This window comes from Lasioglossum baleicum, chromosome 5, assembly GCF_051020765.1.
Source record: "Lasioglossum baleicum chromosome 5, iyLasBale1, whole genome shotgun sequence".
NCBI lineage: Eukaryota > Metazoa > Arthropoda > Insecta > Hymenoptera > Halictidae > Lasioglossum > Lasioglossum baleicum.
This window is the reverse complement of record NC_134933.1, coordinates 15,611,975-15,633,800: the sequence shown is the minus strand read 5'-3', so window position 1 is coordinate 15,633,800 and position 21,826 is coordinate 15,611,975. Positions and strand designations below refer to the sequence as shown.

Sequence of the window (21,826 nt, the reverse complement as noted above, 5' to 3'; positions counted from 1 at the left end):
CAAGCGAAGAGTACAGAACGGTGGAAACGTAAGAAAAATTTCAGAATTCTTTTCTACCGTCAACCCATCGCAATTACTACGACAAGAGACGAATTTGTATTCGTGTCTTTTGCAACAATGCCACGTTTTCATTTCTTTAAAAATAAACACCGAGTTTGTGTTTTTATCGAAACTTGGATCTAACGAAAGGATCGTACGTTGATCGACAAGGTTGTCGTTCTAATTACTCCAAAAGCGTTTGTATCATACGTATCGTTTTACCGATAAAGACGCTGATTTGATTTTCGGTGCTCGAGCACCGGGGAAAGCTCGGCGGATTTTTTTCGTGGGAACAATGCGATTGTTCTAGCCGTTTCGTTTCGGGGCGGAGAATGATTCTTCTGGACCACTATGAAATCGACAAATCCTACGGCTGACGATTCGGCCGAAAAAAGGTATAGGTGGAAAAAAAGGCCATGAAAGAACGGGATCCATTGAGATTCTACGGTTGACCGAACGAGTCCACGGTCTCGTGCACGGCACTTCGCAGGCGAACCGATACAGAAGGTATATTGGAACGGCAAACACTGTGTATCGTCGAATTCGAGAATGCTTTATTCTGGCACATTCGCTGCCGATTCTGCATTCACGAGCGACGACGCACAGTCTGCGGGTTTTCATATGCTATCGGTGCGGTGGTTTTCAGACCTTCCTATTATACGCGCCGAGATTTTCTGTTTGAACTTCTGGTCCGCGGATCCGACGTGCCTCACCTCGAATAACCTGAAATAACACGAAATAACCTCCTCTGATCGAACATCCGGCCACGATTAAAGAATTATGCGACCGAAATCACTTTCCCGAGCTGCGATCAAAGCGACACCGAACTGGATTCATTGAATCTACTAATGCAAACTTGTCTGACCACAGGTGTCCATTGATCGGATTATACATAACAGGAGTTAAAAAAATGATATGTCACAACGTGATGGAAATTGATGTAAGAAAGCTTCTGAAAAAATAAATTTGAAGGTTAAAAAGTCAACAATTAGTTTTTATTACATCTTATTCTACTCATCACGATTTTATTTATATTCATGGGATTCACCGATGATTCATTTTACACTTCTTATCCTTGTGGTGAATAGAATACGATGTCAAAATTAATTTTTTAGCACCTTTCTTATATCAATTTCATTTCTGCACACCATGTGCAATGTATACGTCAGAGTTGGGCATTATTTAGATAAAAAATTATTTAAGTAACGATTTGAATAAAAGATTACAAATTGTTATTCTTTATTTGAAGGTTCGAATAAAAAAGTATCTTTTATTCGACTCGTTATTTAAATAATTTTATTCGTCGAGAGTTTTTTCGGTGAATAATAGACAACTTTTTTATTCGAAGCGGATTTATTCGAAGCTTCGAATAAAATTTTCATCTATTATTCTTATCCATTATTCAAAGGCTTCGAATAACTATCGAATTATTTCTGCCAGCTCGAGGCTCAAAATACATACATCTATACTCTGACAGTCTGTAGATTAGGTGTGCGAATGAATTTTTAGAATTCATTAAAATTTAGAAACATTATAAAAATATTCTACTTTCCCAATTAACTCCATCGCTTCCTTATACATCTACTCCATCTTACAATTAATTATATAATACTTGAGACAAGTTCATTCGTTCACCTAGCACCTGACACTTGCTTGAACCACTATTCGACATGTCCGACCATAGGACGTCTCAATCCACTTTCCTCGACGTAGACTGTCGCTATTCTACTCGTCCAGCTTCAGAGCATTACTTCTCTATTTCTCGTTATCCCATTGCTCGGGTCAACAGTGTTATCTTCGGTCACAGATCGCTTGTCCAACAACGTCTGAACCCTGGTCTACTTATGTGACCACAGACATCATCCGCTGTACTTGCCCAACCACATACATATATGGCCCCTTTTCTACCTACCCTATTCTATCCTATTCTTCTCGTCCGGCAATAGACCAGACCTCGGAATTAATGGCTCGTGACGGCCGATTTTCGAAGGCTACGCCCCCTTGTCCCAGCCGTGCGTTTTGCTCTCCGTGGCAGCCGTAGTGCTCGAAGCTCTTCAGGCGCGTACCATAGGAGGTATTCGTGACGCATTAGGGCGACACTCGTATCAATGGATCACCACATTGTTAATGCGTTTTTCTTGTGAGTCGTATCCCCTACAAGAACTTTAGAAAATATATTCAGAAGATAAATTTTGAAAATATTTTTCAATTGTATTGTCAAACTTGTATTCACATCTGGGATAACTATCAGATGATTGTATAAATTCGTACCCGATTTGAAAATAAAATGCCATGGTTAAATTTTAAACAGTACAACTTTATTAATCAACTAGAGGAGAGTTGTTGCTCGCGAGCTTCGCGTCGATAATGTAAATTTTTATTGAAATATTGATTAAAAGCTACCACGTTCGTTTATTTGTTCTATTGAAATATGATTCTAAAAGCACTTTTAGTTTTTCCCGAATTTTCCGTGATACTTTTCCAATTTTTTTTTAATCTAAAAACCTGATTCGGACTACAACGAACATTAAAAAAAAAAAAAAATTAGCCAAATCGGTCCAGCCGTTCTTCCGTGATGTCGTGACCAACGAACAGCATTTGATTTTTATTATATGGAAGATTATACAGTCATCATTCATTTCTACAATTAGAAAAGAATGGCGACTATATAACATTTTTTTACACTCCGCCGTGCAGTACAGTTTGCGACATCTATGATAATCGCTTGCGTCTGAGATGAGACATACGTCGAACCTTCCCGTAGATCATACCAATTTGCCAAGCACGTCTAAACCTGTGCAAAAATCTGGTTATCCCAGATGTGAATAAAATTTTGGCAATACAATTAAAAACTATTTTCAAAATTTATTTTCTACATGTGTTATCCGAAATTATCGTGCGACATAACGGAATAGGCCTTCAGGGGATACCACTGACAAAAAGAAACGCATAAACCTTGATAAGTTGGACCGCCACGGGGAGCGAAACGCGCGGCCGGATCAAGGGAGCGTAGCCTTCGAAAATCGGCCATCGCGAGCCATTAATTCCGGAGCCTGCCGTAGACGAACCACAGTATCCGTTCGATTCGTTGCGCGTCTCGGAAGACGCGGTGCCAATTTGAGGATTAATTAGGGTGCTCGGTGACCCATTAACCCAGATAAAAACAGACGAGGCGAGGCGCGCAGCCCCGGTTCGCTTTAAGGCACTAATTTAAATACATATTAATACAACGCGTATGCAATATCCGTCGTTGAGTCAGGTGGAAGGAGATGCGCGGAAGCACGCAGACAGGAAGACAGACAAGCTTGCTTGGCTGGCAGGCAGCAAGGCAGCGTGTGTATCAGACCGCAGACTTTGTCGGTGCCGGCGGGAACCGACTTTGCGTGCCAGCCAATCAACATACCCGGCTATGCATACGAACGAACCCGTCGACGGCTCCCGACCCGAACAAATTTCCGTCGAATGAGTCGCGAGCAACTCGACTGGATTCGACTCGACTCAACGACGACGGCACATCGCCGGACGGGATCGCGTGGCAGTCGGCGACCCTCATTGATTCCACCCCCGCCGCTGCTAGGCAAATTGTTTCACAACGGATCTCTGATCGGTCGTACGGATTCCACGTGAAAACCGGCTCGATAGCACCGGGCTGTTCTAGCTCGGTTGCGAGCTGCCTCCGGGGCTGCGATTTTTCACCGAGGCTTTCGACTCGGATTACTTCGACGCGTTCCTACGAGTCTCGTTGCTCAGGCTTTCGCGTGCGAGTCGAGACCTTTCGCAATTCTTTTCTGGCACGGACTCGTGCTGACTTTCGATCCCTGATGAAGCTAGCAGAAAAAAAGATAGACTCAACAGTGAGAAGTGTACGACACCAGGCTGTGAAAGAATCAGATCTCTTGCTTAACACGTTCTCGTGAAAGAACAGTCTTTATATTTTCGAGAAACGACACATATTTGTTCTGGCCGGGTGATCTCGAACCAGCCAAGTAGAATATGTATATGGCTAGCCTATGTCCAAGTCAGCCACAATGTCAAACAGAGCGGAAATGATAACGAGCAGAATGGGACTGGTTCAAAGTAGATGATTATAATCGTTTAACAGAGAGCTGGAAGCCATTCGTTAAAACTTGTAATAGAACGGCGACCAGCAGCGGCTCGGGGTGTGCGCCGAGCTTAATCTATTTTGTTCAAAGGGTGATAGGGGAGGTGGTTTCTTATTTGGCGATAATTACGACCGTCTCCAGCGATCTTAAGACCTCCCAGCATCGGCTTCTCCCCATTGAGCGGAGAGCCGGGTCTCGATACCACGGTGAAGATATTGCACGTTGAATGGAAAATTGATTAACGCCCACCGTCGCTAACACAATATGTTTTATCAGAGCGGCCGCTGATAACCCGCGGTTCTTCTTCATCGGTCTACTTATACACACAGATCCCTCCCGGTTATCCGTCGGTTACGACGTCGGTGGTGGCCTGCTGTGCCTGATGTTTATTCGCCCCGGGATTTCCATGGCCCTTAGAAACGCTGTGCGATAAGTCGGCTCTGGTGTTAAGGGGCGGCAGCTGGAGAAATTGGATGATTGATGGGGCCCCTCTCCTATTCATAGACCCAGCTCGGAAAAAAGGAAGCGACAGGTCCTCGTTGAACGCGTCGAATCCCCGGAATTACCCGAAAAAAGAACCGATACGCTAACATTCCACAATTTTCGAGGAAAAAGAACCCGAGATCCAAACGTCCTAGATCCCGACTCACCCTCCAAGTTGCAATCTCGAAGCTAGGACAGCTCGTCGACGATTCAACTCCGATCAACTGATCGATCGCGGATAGACCGATGGTCATTGCGTTCTTCCATTTCTACATCAGAGGGTAACCATCGAGTTGGTTTTAATCCAATCTGCAAACTTGTCTCAACGAATAAAAAGACCGAAATACATAGCGACCTCGATTTCGGTGTGGAACGCGACTTCTCCTCGATCCAGGAGTCTCGCGGCCACAGATATCGAAATAGATTCCCTCGAAAGGTTGGCACGAAGAGTTAACGGTCTCCTTGTCGAAGAGGCGATGCAAAATATAGTCGGAGCGCAGCGGTGATGTCGCGCACACTCCGGGTCTCGTTCTTCGAGAGGCATTTAAGCTGTTTTACATTTAACGAGCGCGACTGGCTGAATAGCTAAACCGAAACGCGCGATAAGACGGATTCGTTCTTTTCGCGGTGAGTAAACGCGAGCAGTCCTCCCCCGCGGCACACGGTGTGTTTGCACGGTGAAACACGAGGCTCCCCGTGTTCGCAATTAACGGGAAATCTGGGTGTCAACCTGTATGATAGATAATGGCCGGAGCGTGCCAGAAACTGCACCCCCGCGAGCCAAAAACTCCTCGCCGCCGATGGAACTACTCGGCCCGACACGCAACTTTGTTTGCGTGGCGGCAAATCAACTCGCAGTGACATTTTCTGCATTACTGTTATTAATTATTCCCCTAACCCGACCGGGGGATTGCATAAAAAGGGGAATACCCTAGCGGAACGTTCCGTTTCGTGTCTCGAGATGATGGCCTCTCTACGAAACGATTTAAAACGTTAGTTGCGGTCTTCAATTAAATTCTACATGTTTATTATTCACACTTTTCGAAAATCTAGGACCGTGTTTAAACATTCGACCATGTCGGACACTGTCAGTTTCTGTTTTCCAAAAGAAGTACCACTACATCATCAAAGTTTTAACCCTGCAACGGTTCCTGGTACCCTTGTTTTTCATACTAATCTTCGCTACTGTACTGTACGATAACTGAAGACTGGAATTTAAGAATTGTTGGAACTTAAAGGACGTGCGTTCCAACGCCAATGCAATGAAATAAAATAAAGCTGCAAGTTCCCTGACGATTGATAACAAGTTTTGAGTTGGTGACGAAATTGGTTACAGAACGATCTTACAAGTTTTGCATGAATTTTCCTCGGAATTTTCATTTCGGCACTTTCTTAGTTCCAGTCAATTGCAAGCATGAGGTTTCTTTCACTTCTCTGAAACATCTGATGAAGTCATTAATCCTAAAAACTATCTTAGTACACTTTTATAGACGAGGGAATTATGACGAATGACGTAAGATAACCATTAAAAGAGTGTTCAATTAAATCGCAAGGAACAAGGGAGAACCAAAGAATATCGGAATACGATGTTCAAGATTGCCATGAAAAAAGTGTTCGGTTGAATCTCAAACGAGAAACTAAGCCCATGGAATATGAGGCTATAAAAATTCGAGTGACATGGTTTGACGTCTAGGTGCTTTTAGGGTCACCGTAGGTGTTAAAAGATAAGAGTGCCACGGAGCGTCGAGGAGCAATGAACAAGCGGGTGGAATAATGATGGCAACAATGTGAAGAAAGTATAATGGAAGTCCCCGCGAAACTGCGTCCGCGGTAGGTGAAACGGCAATAATTCCGAGCGGCTGTTACGCGCAACGTCTCGTTAAGGTATGCAATTGTCTTTACGACTTGATAGGAAGATTCGTACGTCTCTCGCGGCGTGGGCGGTCTGTTTCTTCTGATGACGGAATAATAGTTTCCGAGAGGGAACTGTTTTTTCGCGGTGGCCGAGGCCGGAATAGTTTGCGTGCCCGGACGTTCTAGCCGGCTTGCATTCCATTCCGGAGCTCTTCGCCGAATCTAATCGGAATATAATACTAATTCACTTGATATAAACCGTGGTCTTCGTCCCTGATCCCACCCGCTCCTGGTGTAATTGTAATTATTTACCGAGCCATTCGTAGTTGCTACACGTTTCCTTTATAATTACGCGAATTCCATTAGCGGCGCGGCGCCTCCGCGATAGACGTAACGCGTATTACACCGAAATACGTTTCTTTTACGCGAGTCCTTAAATGAAAATAGATTCCGCCCGTTCCCACCCGGGGAATTAAAACGTAAATTACCATGTGTCGCTTATCTGCCGCGGTTTATGCGAATGGCTGCATAAAGGAGACCCGGCCGAACCTAAACGCCGCGATCTCGGACCAAGATTCATTACGGATCTCTCCGCGGAGAGAATTAACCCTTCGGGGACGACGATGGAGTACCAGCCTGATTCTCTGTGATAGACATTAAATCATGTTAGAAATGTTACATGGTATTTTCCCGAGCTATCTTCGCTAGGATCTACTCTAATCAATTCTGGCATATTCGACCTGGCATAGACGTCGTCCCTGAGGAGTTCACGATTTTACAGTTCTTACAGTTGGTCAATCTTACGGTAACTTGCCTTGACACATGATTGTGATGATGTGCAGTATGCTGATGGTCAGGTAGCGTCTTCTTCGCAGGTTGTCCGCCATTTTTTAGCCGTTCCGGTCTCAGTCCTCGAAGCTTATCTGCAACCATCGAGAGATTTGTGAAATTATACGCTCCATCAAAATCGATATTCATATCTGTTGGAGTAGAATGTTTTATGGTATGTATCCTTTTATTTTTGAGAGATTGCAAGACGACAATAGCAATAAAGGAGGGATTCTTATCGATCGTAAATTGTTTTTGAATAAAACTTGGAATAATGTTTTCCGGCGCAACGGTTCGATCAATTTCTACATTATATAGCTATGTTGTAGGAAATTTAAACGTTTCGATACGGATGTGAATCAGTTAACGTCCTAAAGACCACGTTTGCTATAGAATTGTATTCTATTAGAGGAAAAGAAAGGTGTTTCGTCCTAGACCCGCTAGAGGACTCATCAGTAAGGCTATCTAGCGGGACAATAGCAATACAGCAAAAGACAATTACACTTATAATTCGCACCGAATAAACTTAAATCCTAATCCGTAATCCATGCTCGTACTCCGTGTGCTCGTACTGCGTGTTCGTAAGCCGTTTGTCGTAATCGTGATCGTATCGTATCTACTAGATTATTTATAATGATACAGTTCGTATCATCATCTACTCGATCGTACATTGATACAGCATGTAACTGTGTGCTCAGCAACTTACAAAGAAGATAAACTACAGTCCTGTCGAGTTGCCAAACTGAAAGCAGCAATGTTTGTGAGGGATCTACCTGGCCATTTTTCATAGGATTAAGAGTAACAGCGACTTTTATTTTTACGCTTTTGACACCCGTGTATTTTCTGCCTGAATTTACCTCGGGCCATCTATTCGAGGCCAGTGTAAATTCTGCGTTTCTATTTTCCAAACTTTGGAAATTCTACGGAACACGTTCGTTTCGTTTTCGATTGATGAGCACAGTACACATTCAGAATTATAGGAAGATAAATGACGTGGTTGAGTAAAAAGAAGCTCAAGAAAGAATGAAACATCAATGAATAGATGATTGCGTTATCTCTCTGTATGCAGGAATTTTCTGCAAAATTAGTACCTTTCTCCTAAGAATTATGATGTATTTGGTATGTAATCCGGTAGATTTGTACCCGGCGCGGCTGCAGATCGAAGTTTCGATCTTCTAGGATCAATAGTTGAGCAGCTATGATCGCTTAAAGTTGAGCATTTTTGGCAGGTAAGGGCTCCGCCATATTGGTTTGTAGTGACGAACGCGAGCCACTTATCTTGCCGCCGCCCTCCCCCCGCGACGTAATCCTAACGAAATCAGTAGGCGGCGTGCGACCGTCACTACAAACCAATATGGCGGCGGCCTTACCTCTCAAAAATGCTCAACTTTAAGCGACCATAGCTCCTCAACTATTGATCCTAGAGGTTCGAAACTTCGATCTGCATCCGCGCCGGGTACAAATCTACTGCATTACATACCAAATACATCATAATTCGTAGGAGAAAGGCACAAATTTTGAGTCCAGTAAAGTAAAGAGCAGTCGAATTTCCATCGTTGTCACCACTAAAAATTGCTGTACCATTACTCACAACGTTGTTTACGTTATTAAATATATTGGTATCTAATCAATAACTACACATTTAGGTATTTCATATGCATAAAATGAAAAAATCATATACAATGGAATTATTCTAGGTCGGAAGAAATATTTAATTTTCGAGTTGAAATAGTTTCGGCACTGCAAAGGGCTATACTTTTGAGACAACCTGATATAATTAACGTAATTAACGGGGATACGAATCCTGTCCAGCTTTCGCGGTTCCGGCCCGCCGTGCGTTAAAATAGAATTCCCAAGCCGGGAGGCCTCGAAACTAGAAACGATAAAATTCCAATAATTGCGTGGCGGTCCGTTTTTACCGGGGTTCCGCAAGGAGCGAAAAGACTCGAAGAAGAGGCATAAATAATCACAGAGCGCGCGGCGGATGAAAAGGTCGTGGCTGGCAATTAACAGGTGAGTCGGTTGCGCCAGACCACCGAGCACGACAGGAATATGTAAATACGCGTGCATCCGGCGTAGGTCGCAACAGTCGAATGCATATTGGGATGCGGCAACGTATCGTTGATTCGTCGATACGCTGGGAAAGCCCGCGGGACCGTGAAATCATTAACGCACGGCTAAGTCGAGGTAATAGAGGGGGCCCGTAATTAACGAACGCCCAATGTTAATCAGGTTTATTGGCCTGTAACGCGGAGATACGGCCACTTGAGAAGATATACCGAATACCTTATTCGCGGAGCCGCAGCCCGCCGTAATTCCGGCTACCCTCGATGAATACTGCGCTCGAGAAAAATGCGAATGCACCGATCGCGAAGACACCGATCCCGATACCGGCCCCCGGAAATTGAAAAGAGCTGCAGAGAGACAAAAGTGGACGCGTGATCCACATCGACTTTCTCTCTCGGATTAATCCCAGCTCAGATACCGGAGCTCTCTCGCGACAAGCAAATTGGCAGCGTCGAGTATCAAACACGCTCCCATCCGCCCCCGCGTCACGCTTAATTACCACCCGCTCCGTCACCGCCGCTAATAAACACCGAATAAGATATTTCAATATAAATACGTCTAATTAACGGGAAAAGCCTGAAAATTGAATCCCGGTTTTTCGAGCGATAGAAAGATGTTCAGTGCGAATGTTTTTTTCGGAAAAACTATGAAATCTATCGAATTGGGATATTGCACACGTATTTATCGGTATTTGAAGCACACGTGTGATTTTTTTCAAGTGTAAATAACGAAAGTTACACGAGTTGTACAGGGTGTTCGACTACTGGTGGGAGAAAATTTAACGAGTGATTCTCCATGACAATGTAAGACGAAAATGAAGAATGAAAAAATTGCGATTTCTGCGTCGTTTTCATTTTATTCGTTCGTTCATTTTCATCGTTTATTGTCATGGAGAACCACCCCTTATATTTGCTCCCACCTTTAGTCAAACACCCTATATTCTATTGATCGCGATCGATGAGAGATCCGTAATTGTTTCACTCGTTTCGCCAACGTATTGCATTGATCTCTAAATTTATGGAGGGTTCGCCTGAATTGTTAAGCTTCTGCGAACTTTGTTGAGCCAATTACAAAATTGTCTATGTCTACTTACATGCTCCTCCGTAGTTTTGGAACTACGAGGCACCAAGTTTGACGCTTGTAAGCATCGCGTAATGCGATAAAATACAATGTTAGTTAACCCTTTGAGAACAAGTATCGTCATAGTGTCGTAAATGTCGTCATATTGTCGTAAATGTTCTACATGTAATCAGCTCCATGTATTCCATTCTTGAAGTTGCAGATAATCTAATTATTCCAGTGGCAAAAGATCGGTATAAATTTTCATTTCTTCCCAGAGCCGAATACTTTCATGCTGTGTGGATTTAAATTCCCGAGAAAAATATTTTTACATGTGTTCCTCGTTTTTGTTCCATAAAATAGCCCGCAAAAACGGTCCAGCAATTTTTGAGCAATTTTTGCAATGTGTTTACATCCGTTTCGAACTTTACATAACTGTTTACATTGGACTTTATATGATTCCAACTCAAACAAATTTTGATGCCATAAAATAATTACTTCAATGCAAAATAAATGTTTGCCAGTGTAAGCGGCACCTTTGTTTACGCTTGAAACGCTAAATTAAATAGTTAAACGTACAGTTTAAGTTAGACAGATTAACATGTTGGAAGATATTTTTCTGTTTATTGAAAAAAAGGAATGGGATAAACAAACGAGCAACGAATATTACGAAGACGTCCCTAACGATCCTAGTTAACGACTCGAGTCTAACGCAAAAACCGTGTAGCGCCGTTCAGCTTCGAGCATAGCGTGGTACACAACGGAACAGCAATCCTAATGATAATAATAACGGCACTGTGCAAGAAGTTTCAGCGGCGGGCAACGAGCTCGAAACTCTCGAATTCCGTTCGACACGTCCGGTAACGCGATCTTCCGGCCGCGAGCGAAGTTACGGCCGAATAATTCCGCGGCTTAATATCCCGCGGAAGTTTTAATCGGAGCTCGCGCGTGGAGATTAAAGTTGATTTAAAAAATTTCACGGTCCGCGGGTCAACGTTGTCACGGCGACCGGGAGAGAACTTTTTCGTCCCTTTCACCTCCCCGCCCCCCATTTTTCCTCCGGAGGAAAAGGACGAGGGGGTGCGGGCGAATGTTCGAGGGTTAAAACGGAGCCTCGCGGCGCGACAGCGACCGTGTAACTTGATTCATTGCGTTATTACAAGTTTTACGAGTTAATTAACGGAGATTTTTCGAGTAATATCGCGCGGCCGGCACTTCGGTGAAGCGGCTCCTGTTATTACATCGCGCTTTTACACATCCATGGCTTCGAAATTACCGCGGGGCCGGGGCTCTGTAGCTATCGTGCTCGACCCATAATTAGTAAACTCGGTTAACGACATGACACGCCCGTTCGCTGACGCTATCGTTAGCCCCCTCTGCACCCCCGCCCCCATCCTCCCCCCGGCTCACTCTCTTCTTCTTCTTCTTCTTGCTCCTTCTCATCCTCCTCCTCCTCCTCTTCTTCTTCTTTTTTTCCGCGTAAACTTCTTCCCACACCGAAGCCCTGCCGGATCGTAAGTGTAAAACGAGAAGTTACACGTGGCCCTCGGGGATGCTACCCTCGGCCAGCAAATGCCCCCCTCCCCTCCACTCCTCTACCCCCCGTCACGGATTGCCAATTAATAAACGCTCGCAAACTTTCCGCCACCGAGCCGGCTCACGGTTAACGAGTTTAAACGAGCCTCCGATTGCCGCCCGTTTCACATCGATTTATCGCGGCGCGGCGTAACGCGTGGATCAGAAAATCCAGTTAGCATCGCGCAACAACACGCTCCCTTGTCGGGGGAAAAAGATACACCCACCCTTCGCCCGCAAAAAAACAACGACCGAGATCCCAAGAAACGAAAGCTGCTCGAGATAACAGCTTTTCCAGCAGTTCGAAGCGCAACCTTTCGCCTTGCTAGAGTGATGTCGGCGCAAATAGATAAACGCTACTTTTGCAGCGATTAGAACAGTCGTTTTAATTCGAGAGGATGCGGTTGATCGCTCGCTACGTGAAAGAGTGCTGAACATTGCGGGGAACTAGCTGGTCCTGGCAAACTGTACAAAATATTCACGCGAGAATTTGCATGTAATCGGCGGTCTCGATGTCGCACCGAAACAGTGGTTGCATAAAGTGGGAGAATGTGTTAAAAATCCTCGAGAAAATGTTTCCTGAGTTTCAGCTAGTAGAGACAAGTTGGTGTTCGCTGTATCTATATCGTTTTTTCACAGGTCTGTTTACCGGTAATACACGTAACGGCGCCGATCGTTTAATCCAATCGGACAAACGGTCGACGCAGGACGAAGAGAGAGAGAGGGAGAGAAGTGGACGTGGATGCGTCGGGTAGCGTGAGGCTGCTGCTCGTCCAGATTTACGAGGCGATTTACAAATTGGCGGTTATTGTGCGCCGCTCGGAAATCAAACTGTCCTGTAAATCAAAACGTCTGCCAGCGTTCATTAAACGTCAGGCGGCTCCCGGAAATCGGTCGTCGGTCTGGCCCGGACCTCGGACCAGCTCGAACCGGTTCGCGTCCTCTCTTCCTGTTTCCGTGCGGTGCACGCGCCGAAATTCCCGGGGAAAGCCACGGCCACTTGCGCGCCGCGTCCACGGAAAGTCGTAAACCATTTCCCCGGACGCTTTGTTTTTCCCCTGGTAGCCGCCTAGTGCTGTAACGAGAGAGATGCGCGCGGGTCGGGCCGGACCAGGGGGCGACAGAGACAACGAAATAACTCGCCATGTTCAGAACATCGTCGAAAATAATTGTTTAATCTGCGCACCCGTGACGAATACCCGTCCCGTTCTGTTTTACCCGCGTCCTGTCGCCCGAGCACCGCGTCCTTTTATTTTTACAAGCCCCGTACATTTGCACGGATTACTTTCCCGATGATGCTCGGTGCGCGGATTCCTGACACCGTGAGCCTATAACGAGGGAGGCCTGGATGGCGTTCACACTAGACTGCGGATGAATTTATGACAAAAATCGGAGGGCGTGATTTGACACAATAGAAAGATTAAAAGAATTTGAGAGTGTCAATAGATTTTTAACGTCACCGGGCTCTGTGCCAAGGAGAGAAATAATCTTCTGCAATTAATTCGAACAATTTTTATCCTGCACAAAGGTCCACGGTCTAACTACAACTGTCAATCTGTTAGGTTGTACCACAACTTTCTTTCGTCATACGTTTAAGGGGGCTGCATCGTGTAAACGCTGAAAAATTGATCAATTTTTCAAGTGAATATTAACAGAGACAGAAGTCAATTTTATTCGCAAAAACAGGCCACGTTCCTATCTAATATTTGTTAGATCTCGGTCGTTATCGACAGCAGAGTTTAGTGTGTCCTAGTCAGTAGGTAATAGTATACGCGCGATATTGTGAAAGTTATTGCAGAAGTTATTGCGAAAGATATTGCGTGCCACCTTTATTACCACCATTGCTACCTTTAGTAACAATGAAAAATACGGTGCGGAATCGGTTATGGTGCGCGTGATGAAAATGATGATTCAAGAAAGACGCTGCTTCAAATACGACCCCTCTCTTCTATTATACATTTCGCGAGGTGTGATACATTAGAATAATTTATGTAAACCTTTGGAAATGTTCCGTCAAAGATGGTCGGTTCAACGATCCGCCACGGCACCATGGAATATCGCTTATCGCGTCGCTTTTTATCCCCGAGGCCACTGAAATCAGCGATTCCAATCGGAAAAGGAAACGTCCAAGCGAGCCGAGTAAAAATCTGCACCCGTTAATTCCGATTTGATTTATGGCATTATCGACCCGTGGTCAACCGCTTCGAAACGATTCCTCGATGTCGAGCGGTTCCGAGAGGAAACTGCGAAAATTATGCAACCGTGTGCTCTCACTTTTCCTTTCATCTCTCATCCCGGAACGATTCAAACGGTCTCTATCAATCGCTTCTGTGACTGTTTAAAAACTCCGGGGATCAATGAATCGAGTCTCGTGACTTCACAATGGCCGTCGACGGCCCTTTTCACGGGAACAAAACGAATCCGACCGCTCACGATTATTCGAATCGCTTGACATTTCGCCGGCGAAAGAACGTCCCTGTCATTCTACGACACTGTTCAACAATTTTCCTATTCGGGTCGGGCAGGATGACGCGGAAAACCTGGCTCTTGGTATTGCTACTGTTCCCCTATCGTCAACGAGACGCAGGAAACTGGAAAGAAAGAAAAAGAGGGCTGAAGGACGATATCGAGTCGATTGAAAGTACGAAACGCGAGGAAACTCCGCTCGTTCTTTTGAACGACGCCGCGCGCCGCGCCGCGCCGCCGACCCGGTCAGAGATTGCACGAAACACGCGGCCGGATGGGGGAAAAATAAATCCCCGAACGAAATTCCGGCTGCGAGCCTTTCCACGTTAAACGTATCAGTCTCGTTAATTCGCTTGAAAAGCTCCCGTAACTGGACGCGGCTCGGAATGCCCAACGATCTCTGCTTTCGTACCACGATCCTCCGGAACGATCCAACTTTTTCATGGGACTACGATCGTTTCTAGCCGGATCACCGGAAGACACGAAACGCGATTCCCGAAAACAGGAAAGATCCGATATCTAGAACCTGATCCGGGAATCCTGCGAAAGATATTCTCAACAGCTACGATGCGTTAACACGATTCAGAAAATTCGAGTGGTCTGTCGATCTGTAGATCTCTGTCGATCTTGAAGAAAACTTGCTTAACGATTTATACTAGACTACGGTTACAGTTTAAAGTTTTTCTGAAATCTCTTCCAACGTCTTTTAACTTCTCCCAACGTTTTACAATGTCTTCGCAACACGTGATTGGGACGTGATTGCACGTCCCAATCACGTGTTGCGATACTAATCAGTGATATACAGGCAGTAAAAAGGGATATTTTGTGAAGAATTCGAAAAGTAACGGGTTTTCGAAGTGAAATTGCTAATCGTACGAAATTGTTGAAAGCCGTGAGGCGTGCGAAGTGGACCACGACGGCCACTCATAAATTTGTCGAATATCTCACTCTTCATACTCATTTTTCTCAATTTACGAATTTTGAGGCTATTAGTGCGTGCCAGTGTCCGACCGACTGCGACAAAACGCTCGTAATTACATTCCGGATGCGACCAGGTCGAAAAGCAGCATGGAGAGGGTCCACAGTGTCGTTTTGCATCTTGGATAATTGCCGAACACGCGGTACATTGCACGCTGCATCCGGTTAATGCGCCGTTTTAAGCGCGTGCAACGGTCTCTGGTAAGAAAAGTGTCGCCATTAGGACCCCACGCCGTTGAACCAAACTGTTATCAACACCGGAACCGGTCCCGGATCTTTTATTTCTGCGTGCTTATTGAAATTACGCTAATGCTTTCCTTCGCAATTCCCGGTTAAATGTGGTTCCGATGGAATTCGAATCAACGACGAGACTTTCTTATACGTTAACCCTCGATTAAATAAAAATTCGTTTTCCGCTAATAATTCCGGTAAGTCGAAACTAACGTAACAGCGTTCGATAATTTCTCCGATGTTTTCGCTATTTCCTATCACGCGTACTCATTCGTTTGCACGAATTGGTAACGACCAACAACAAACAGGCACTATGCATTTTTGAGCTATAGACGCATTCATCTTTCAGCAACCATTACCAATAGAAGTAGAATACAACGGAGCACTGGATAAAAACAGATAAATACAGCGCGTTTGCAAATACGTTCGATTTTCAATAACCATTGCAGAATAACGGAAAAGGTTCGATGGATGAGAGAACACGAGTGCTTAATCGAAAGAGGAATTGCATTTATCTTAATAAATCGCAACTTCTCGCGAATGCGCACCGCGGCCATTTTCTTGGGCAAGAAAATGATCGTTTAAAGGGAATAAAGTGAACATTTGAGATGTCACATTGAAATCTTGTGAAGAATAATATTGGAAGAAAGTCCCCTCCATCGTCCGATGCACCCCTTCAAATAATGTAACTTTGTTGGCACCGATGTTTCTACAGACTCGAAATCAACGGAGACAACCCGTCTTCGAGGATTCGCAGGAAGTAATCGCGATCGTCTGGGATCGCTCGTGCATCATTAGCCGCGCGTAGTTCTTCAACTTTGAGAAAGAAACCGTCGGGATAACGCGGCTCAATAGCGCTGGCGAGTTCGTCGAGACGAGGCGCGAGGATGTGCGCGGAGGCGAAAAAAATTGATCTTTAAAGTTCGAGGGCGGCGTTTTGTTTAACTTTTAAGCGCCGGCCAGGGGCGGTAAACTATCGCGACAAGTTCGATAATAGCCGAGACAATCGCGGAGCGGATTATTTATCTAATATTAAAAGTTGGTAACTACCGACGCCGTGAAAGCAACAGCGCGTTCAGCGTCGCCGTCGAGTGAGAGAAAAAAAAAAGGAGGATGGAAAAGAAACGGATAAGGGAAGAGAAAAAAGCGAAGGGGGGGGGATGAAACTGTTCGCGGAGCGTTTCTTTGGGATTCGATGGACAACCGAAGAATGGGCTTATTCAGATCAACGTTCCTTAACGAGGAAAGTTGTGCTTACCTCGAGCTTTGTGCACCCCTCAACAGGCTGACGGAGGTAAATCGAAGAAGTCCGTTTGCAAATGATTTTTCCTCGATCAAGAAAACTTTCTGTCACAGCCGCTAAGGCGATAGAAGCCTCGCTCTCTCTTTTTCTCTCCTCCTCTCTCTCTCTCTCTCTCTCGATCTACCACAGCTCGTTTATTAATATTCCGAAAGCGAACAGGGAGGCAACCATCGTGGGTGGATTTTTCGCAAAGGGAAATTTCATTGAATTTTCCCTACCAGTGCTGCATCGATCACATTTCCCGCGTTCTCCGCGGTTCCGCCGGAAGTCCACGTTACGGTGTGGGCCTGGGCATCAAACGTTTCTCGATGATTGCACACCGGTCCCGACGCATCTCGAAGCAGGGGGGAGCGGGCACTTGCCACCCCCGTCGGGAATATAATCATTCTTTGTACCGCAAAAGTGTGCATCAGCAGGCTCGAGCGTTCTTTAACCGGTGGAATGGGGTACGGTCGTGAGGGTGGGGGCGAGGCGGGAGGGGATACATCGTACACTTTTCGATCGGCAACGTATATCTTTGTAACTGCAAGAGCACTTCGGCTCGAGCACCCTCGAGAAACCGTTTGAAGTCATCGAAAGAGAGAAAGAACGGACACACACACAGAGAGAAAGAGAGAGAGAAAGGGGGTAGCAACGGATAGAGGAGTTGCTGATGTTTGCGTCCGCTCCGGCTCAAAGAGAACACTTGGAGCTGGAGTTTCGGATCGAGCGAAACACGGACAAATACCGCGAATCCATTACGTGTCCCATTAAAACACCGTGAATCGAGTGTTGCGGTCGAATATATATGCGGGGTGTCACCGATCCAGAGGTACAAGGCAGAGGGGGAATCTACGTGAAAAAATAAGTCGAAAAGGAAGAATAATATTTTTTCGTGCGAGGCTACGTCTTCGAGAAAATCGAGGTTGAAGGTCTGTCGGGTTAACGCGCCCCAATATCTGCAGCAAGTAGAACTGGTCTCTCATGGCCAGACGCGCCAGCCAATCCCTATCTAATGGCACGCGTATCCGCTGAATTTTCAAACTCCATTTTCTCGAAAACGAAATCGTCAACGAAAAAACATTCTTTTCTGACTTATCGTTTCATGTAGATTTCACCACCAGATCGATGACACCCTGCACACAATGCAGTCGAAATAAATCCGGAGTTCTTCTTGCCGCGATCAGACACTTGAATCTTTGTTAGCAAAAATTATTAATATTTCAATTGGTATAACTTCGTACAACCCACCCAGGCTCACTTTAAATCACGAAGCTTCTACTTTTAGAATCCCTTCTTAGCTTCGTCTAGCAAATTCAAACGTTGCGACGAAGATGAGAGAATTTTTTCGTACCTGAATCCCCCGTAGCTTCTCCTTCAAAATGAACTCTCGAAGGTAACGGTACGATTTTTTTTAGTAGACTTTTTAGAAGAAATTTTGCACGCGACGGCTTAATTTTATTGTAATTCAGTGCTGCTCTGTTGAATGAATATTTTCACAATTCATTAAGATACTGGCAATATCTATTTATTTGGCATCGTTAATAGTATGAATTATAACCATTAACGAATTTTATCAAGTGGCGAGTCTCAGAAGTGGTCTATATTTTCCATCCAAAACGAATTGCACAGCGACTATCGAGGGGTTGTTTAAAAAAAGAAGCTTCGATCTTCGAATATATCACATATCCGACTGTGTTCCTTCTATCCCTTGCTACACGATGCACAAACACCTTGAAAAAGGAATCAAAGAGCGATTCTGAAAGTACAAGTTCCGCGCTTTAAAAGTCGACCAGGTGGATTGCTGTGCAATTTTCGTTTACGAAGGTGCAACAGTTTGAATATTAGCAATTTTTAGCAAGTGACTTATATGATCGGAGGTATATATAAATTCGCACGTAGAGAGGAAGAGAAGAATGGCAAAGGAAAGTAGTCGCGGTTGTTCGAGTGGACGGTAAAAATTCCAGGCGTTTCGTTAACGATAACGGGGCGCGTGGGTGGGCGGGTACCACCTAAATAGAGAGATTTCCATAAATCAGTGGGGGGTGGCGGCCGGGAAATTTCAAGCGCGAGCCGGGGTCCGACCAATTGGAAATTTTGATTTACAACGCTTATCGAGGAAGCTGCGTAATAAGTCTTTTAAAAAGAGCGCGGCTACAAATCGTCCATAACTCTCGCGCCGCGCGACAAAGCTCCAAATCCCCGATACGTTAGCCCCCCCGATGTAGCGTCGTCCCGCACACCGCTCCGCTCTGCTTCGTTCCGCTTCACACCGGGATGGCAGGCCGGATAATACGTACTTTTTCACGGGAGTCCGCGGATTTCCGGGGACATATCGTCGAGGATCCGTGGAGTCCTTCGATCGCAGCCCGGACGGCTCTTCGGCGTTACCTGTGCACAGGGACCACCTCTGTTCATCAAACACTGAACCCACTGCACTATCCCCGGGGGCGAGATTCACTCGCGAGTGTCCACACACTAGCTTCTAGATCTCTGAAGGCGATCGACACCGATCCTTCCTCAGTCCCCCGATATCACTCTCAAGATCGTGTCTGTCGCGTCCAGTTCGTTTTCGTTCACTGTGCACCGAACTCGAAACACGGTACTTTCTCACATCGGTCCCGTACGTCCGGCCGTGTTTTGATTAATCGATAACGATAGCCGGGCTGCGGGTACGGCGAGCGATCAGCGTAAACCGTGTGCAACGGACTTCGATAAATGTAGCCGGTTATTTATTGGCAAAATCACGCGTGCGGCACACGCAACGACGAACCGGGAACGCGGACGCGGACGCGATCGCTCGGGAGTTTCGAGCCTCTGATCGCCGGTGGCACGATCTATCCCAGAAATATTATGGTTCTGGAACGGGTGCAACGATCGTCGTAAATCGTCCAGGGACGATTCGCAGACCGCACCGCCCGGATCGCGTGCAAATCCCCGTTACCGTCAAAAGGATTATTTTTCCGTTTACGAAGTTTCGTCGAGATCGCGTCGCGCGATTGTTATGGGAATCGGCCCGATACCGAGCAACGTAATTTGATCGAAGAGCAAGGAAGAGACATAGGGCTGGGGAAAAAATTTCATTAAACCGGGCCCGGTCGATTTTTCAAGATCACGCCGGTGTACGCGCGCGTTTCCCGTTCCAATTACAAGAATGCCACTTCGGCACGTTCGCCGGCGCCCCTCGTCGATGGGCGGCCTCCTCTCCGTCGGCAAATAAAAACGGACACCTTATATCGACGGGATATCCGCATGGATATCATCGAACGATCTCGCGAAACAAGACCGTTCGCAAGCGTCGAGCACGATCGAGCCAACGGGTCCCGCGGAGGACAGATATCCGTGACGTCGGATCGCGGAGCCAGCGGATCGATGCAAAACTCCTCGTGCGATTATCGAAGAGATCGATGCGATTGAAATAATCCTCGACCGATCTCGGTGGGATCGGGACAGGAAACAAATCGGCGATCAGAGGCTGCGAGACTTGTGAGCGAGATTTTGTTCTCTGATCGATATGCAGAGCGTAGATCTCGAGGTCGGGCCTGGCGAATCGGATGAACTTGACGACGAATTAAAAGCACCTGGCACCTGGCACCTGCTTGGCGACGTAACGCGACACGGACGATACGATTGTAACACGACGACACACCGCGACGGACTAACGCTCGCGGTACGACATCCCGAAGCCCCTTTTAGCCACGACGATGCTGCTGCTGCTGCTGAATGCTGGCTGGTGCTGATGGTGGTGCCGGTGCTACTGCTCTACCCGCGTCGTCGGATATACTATACGAGGAACACGGACACGCGCGCCGACCTTGCGCGAGCGCAATACCCTGCGATTCCGGCAGTAGGGGTTGTTTGATGCCTGCCTCCTTCGAAAATGCTCTTTTTCCACCCCTCGCGCGGCACGCTGGTCCTACCGACTCTCCTCTCTCTTCTCTTCTCCTTTCTCTTTCCCTCGCGATCAAAGGTTTCAGAATTTCGGAGCCGATCGGAGATACACCCGCGTCGTCCATCGTGCGTTTTCTACACGGTTAGGAGCTGCGAATCTCTACTGAAAGATTCCACGTTCCATTTCATTTTCTTCATGTCCGTCCAACATCCATTTTGCAGGCCTTAACACGGTCATCACCATTCGACATGTGTGACGGTCACAATTTTGTGTATCACGCAAAGAACATCAAATTAATCTTCAGCATTACTTAACACTAAACCTACAGAGCAGTAAAAGTAGCTGGTACATGAATCCTTATAGTAATAACAATTGAGACTTCGTGCCTATTGTAATACGTGCTCCACTAAAGATATGGAGACAATCAGTTCTTTTGAAATCATTTTTCAATAATCGTAAAATAAAAAATCTGGAACCGGCCATTCTGGCCGGTGGTGGTAGCTTTAGTGTTCAAATTTAAAAACATTTATTTAAATCATACTTTTCGTGTGGCAATATATTTTTAAAAATTTTACACCAGAGTTTATTGTATTTAATACAATATTGTAACGATGGAGGCTGTTACTGAAATGAATGCTGGTCGTGAACGCGTTAAGCAACATCAATTTTAAAACTCGTTTAAATCACATTTAAACTTGGTTGTCACAAAGTAATCTATTGTTTTAATGTGGAAAATGTTCGTGGTATGATTCACATAATTTCCGAAATATTTCGAGATCTACGATACGTGTATTTCAATGGATGAATGCCGAAGACAAGTATTCGGAAAAACCTGAACTTCAGGGGTGTGAACGTGTCGGTGGAGGCGGCAGAAGAAACTGCGAGAAGATTTGGCTGGGAAATGGTGGAGACGCTGAAAAAAACTGCTTAGATTTTATAGCGACGAAAGACGCGAGAGAAATTCTACGA

At 45.7% G+C, this 21,826-nt stretch overlaps 1 protein-coding gene across 5 annotated transcripts in view; it reads right to left on the bottom strand.

Annotated features, from left to right (window-relative positions):
- Positions 1 to 20,745, bottom strand: part of LOC143209054 (lachesin) — a 417,332-nt gene extending 396,587 nt beyond the window's left edge. For 2 of the 5 annotated variants that reach the window (XM_076424212.1, XM_076424218.1), the window contains exons 1-2: positions 19,266 to 20,745; positions 7,294 to 7,402 (exon numbers count right to left, since the gene is read on the bottom strand). In XM_076424212.1, coding sequence (XP_076280327.1) covers positions 7,294 to 7,366 — 73 coding nt within the window. In that variant the 5' untranslated portion in view covers positions 7,367 to 7,402; positions 19,266 to 20,745. Of the gene's footprint in view, positions 1 to 7,293; positions 7,403 to 16,941; positions 19,207 to 19,265 lie in introns of those variants that run through there. The other 3 variants (XM_076424213.1, XM_076424214.1, XM_076424215.1) reach the window with 3 other exon arrangements.
- Positions 20,746 to 21,826: the final 1,081 nt, after the last annotated feature.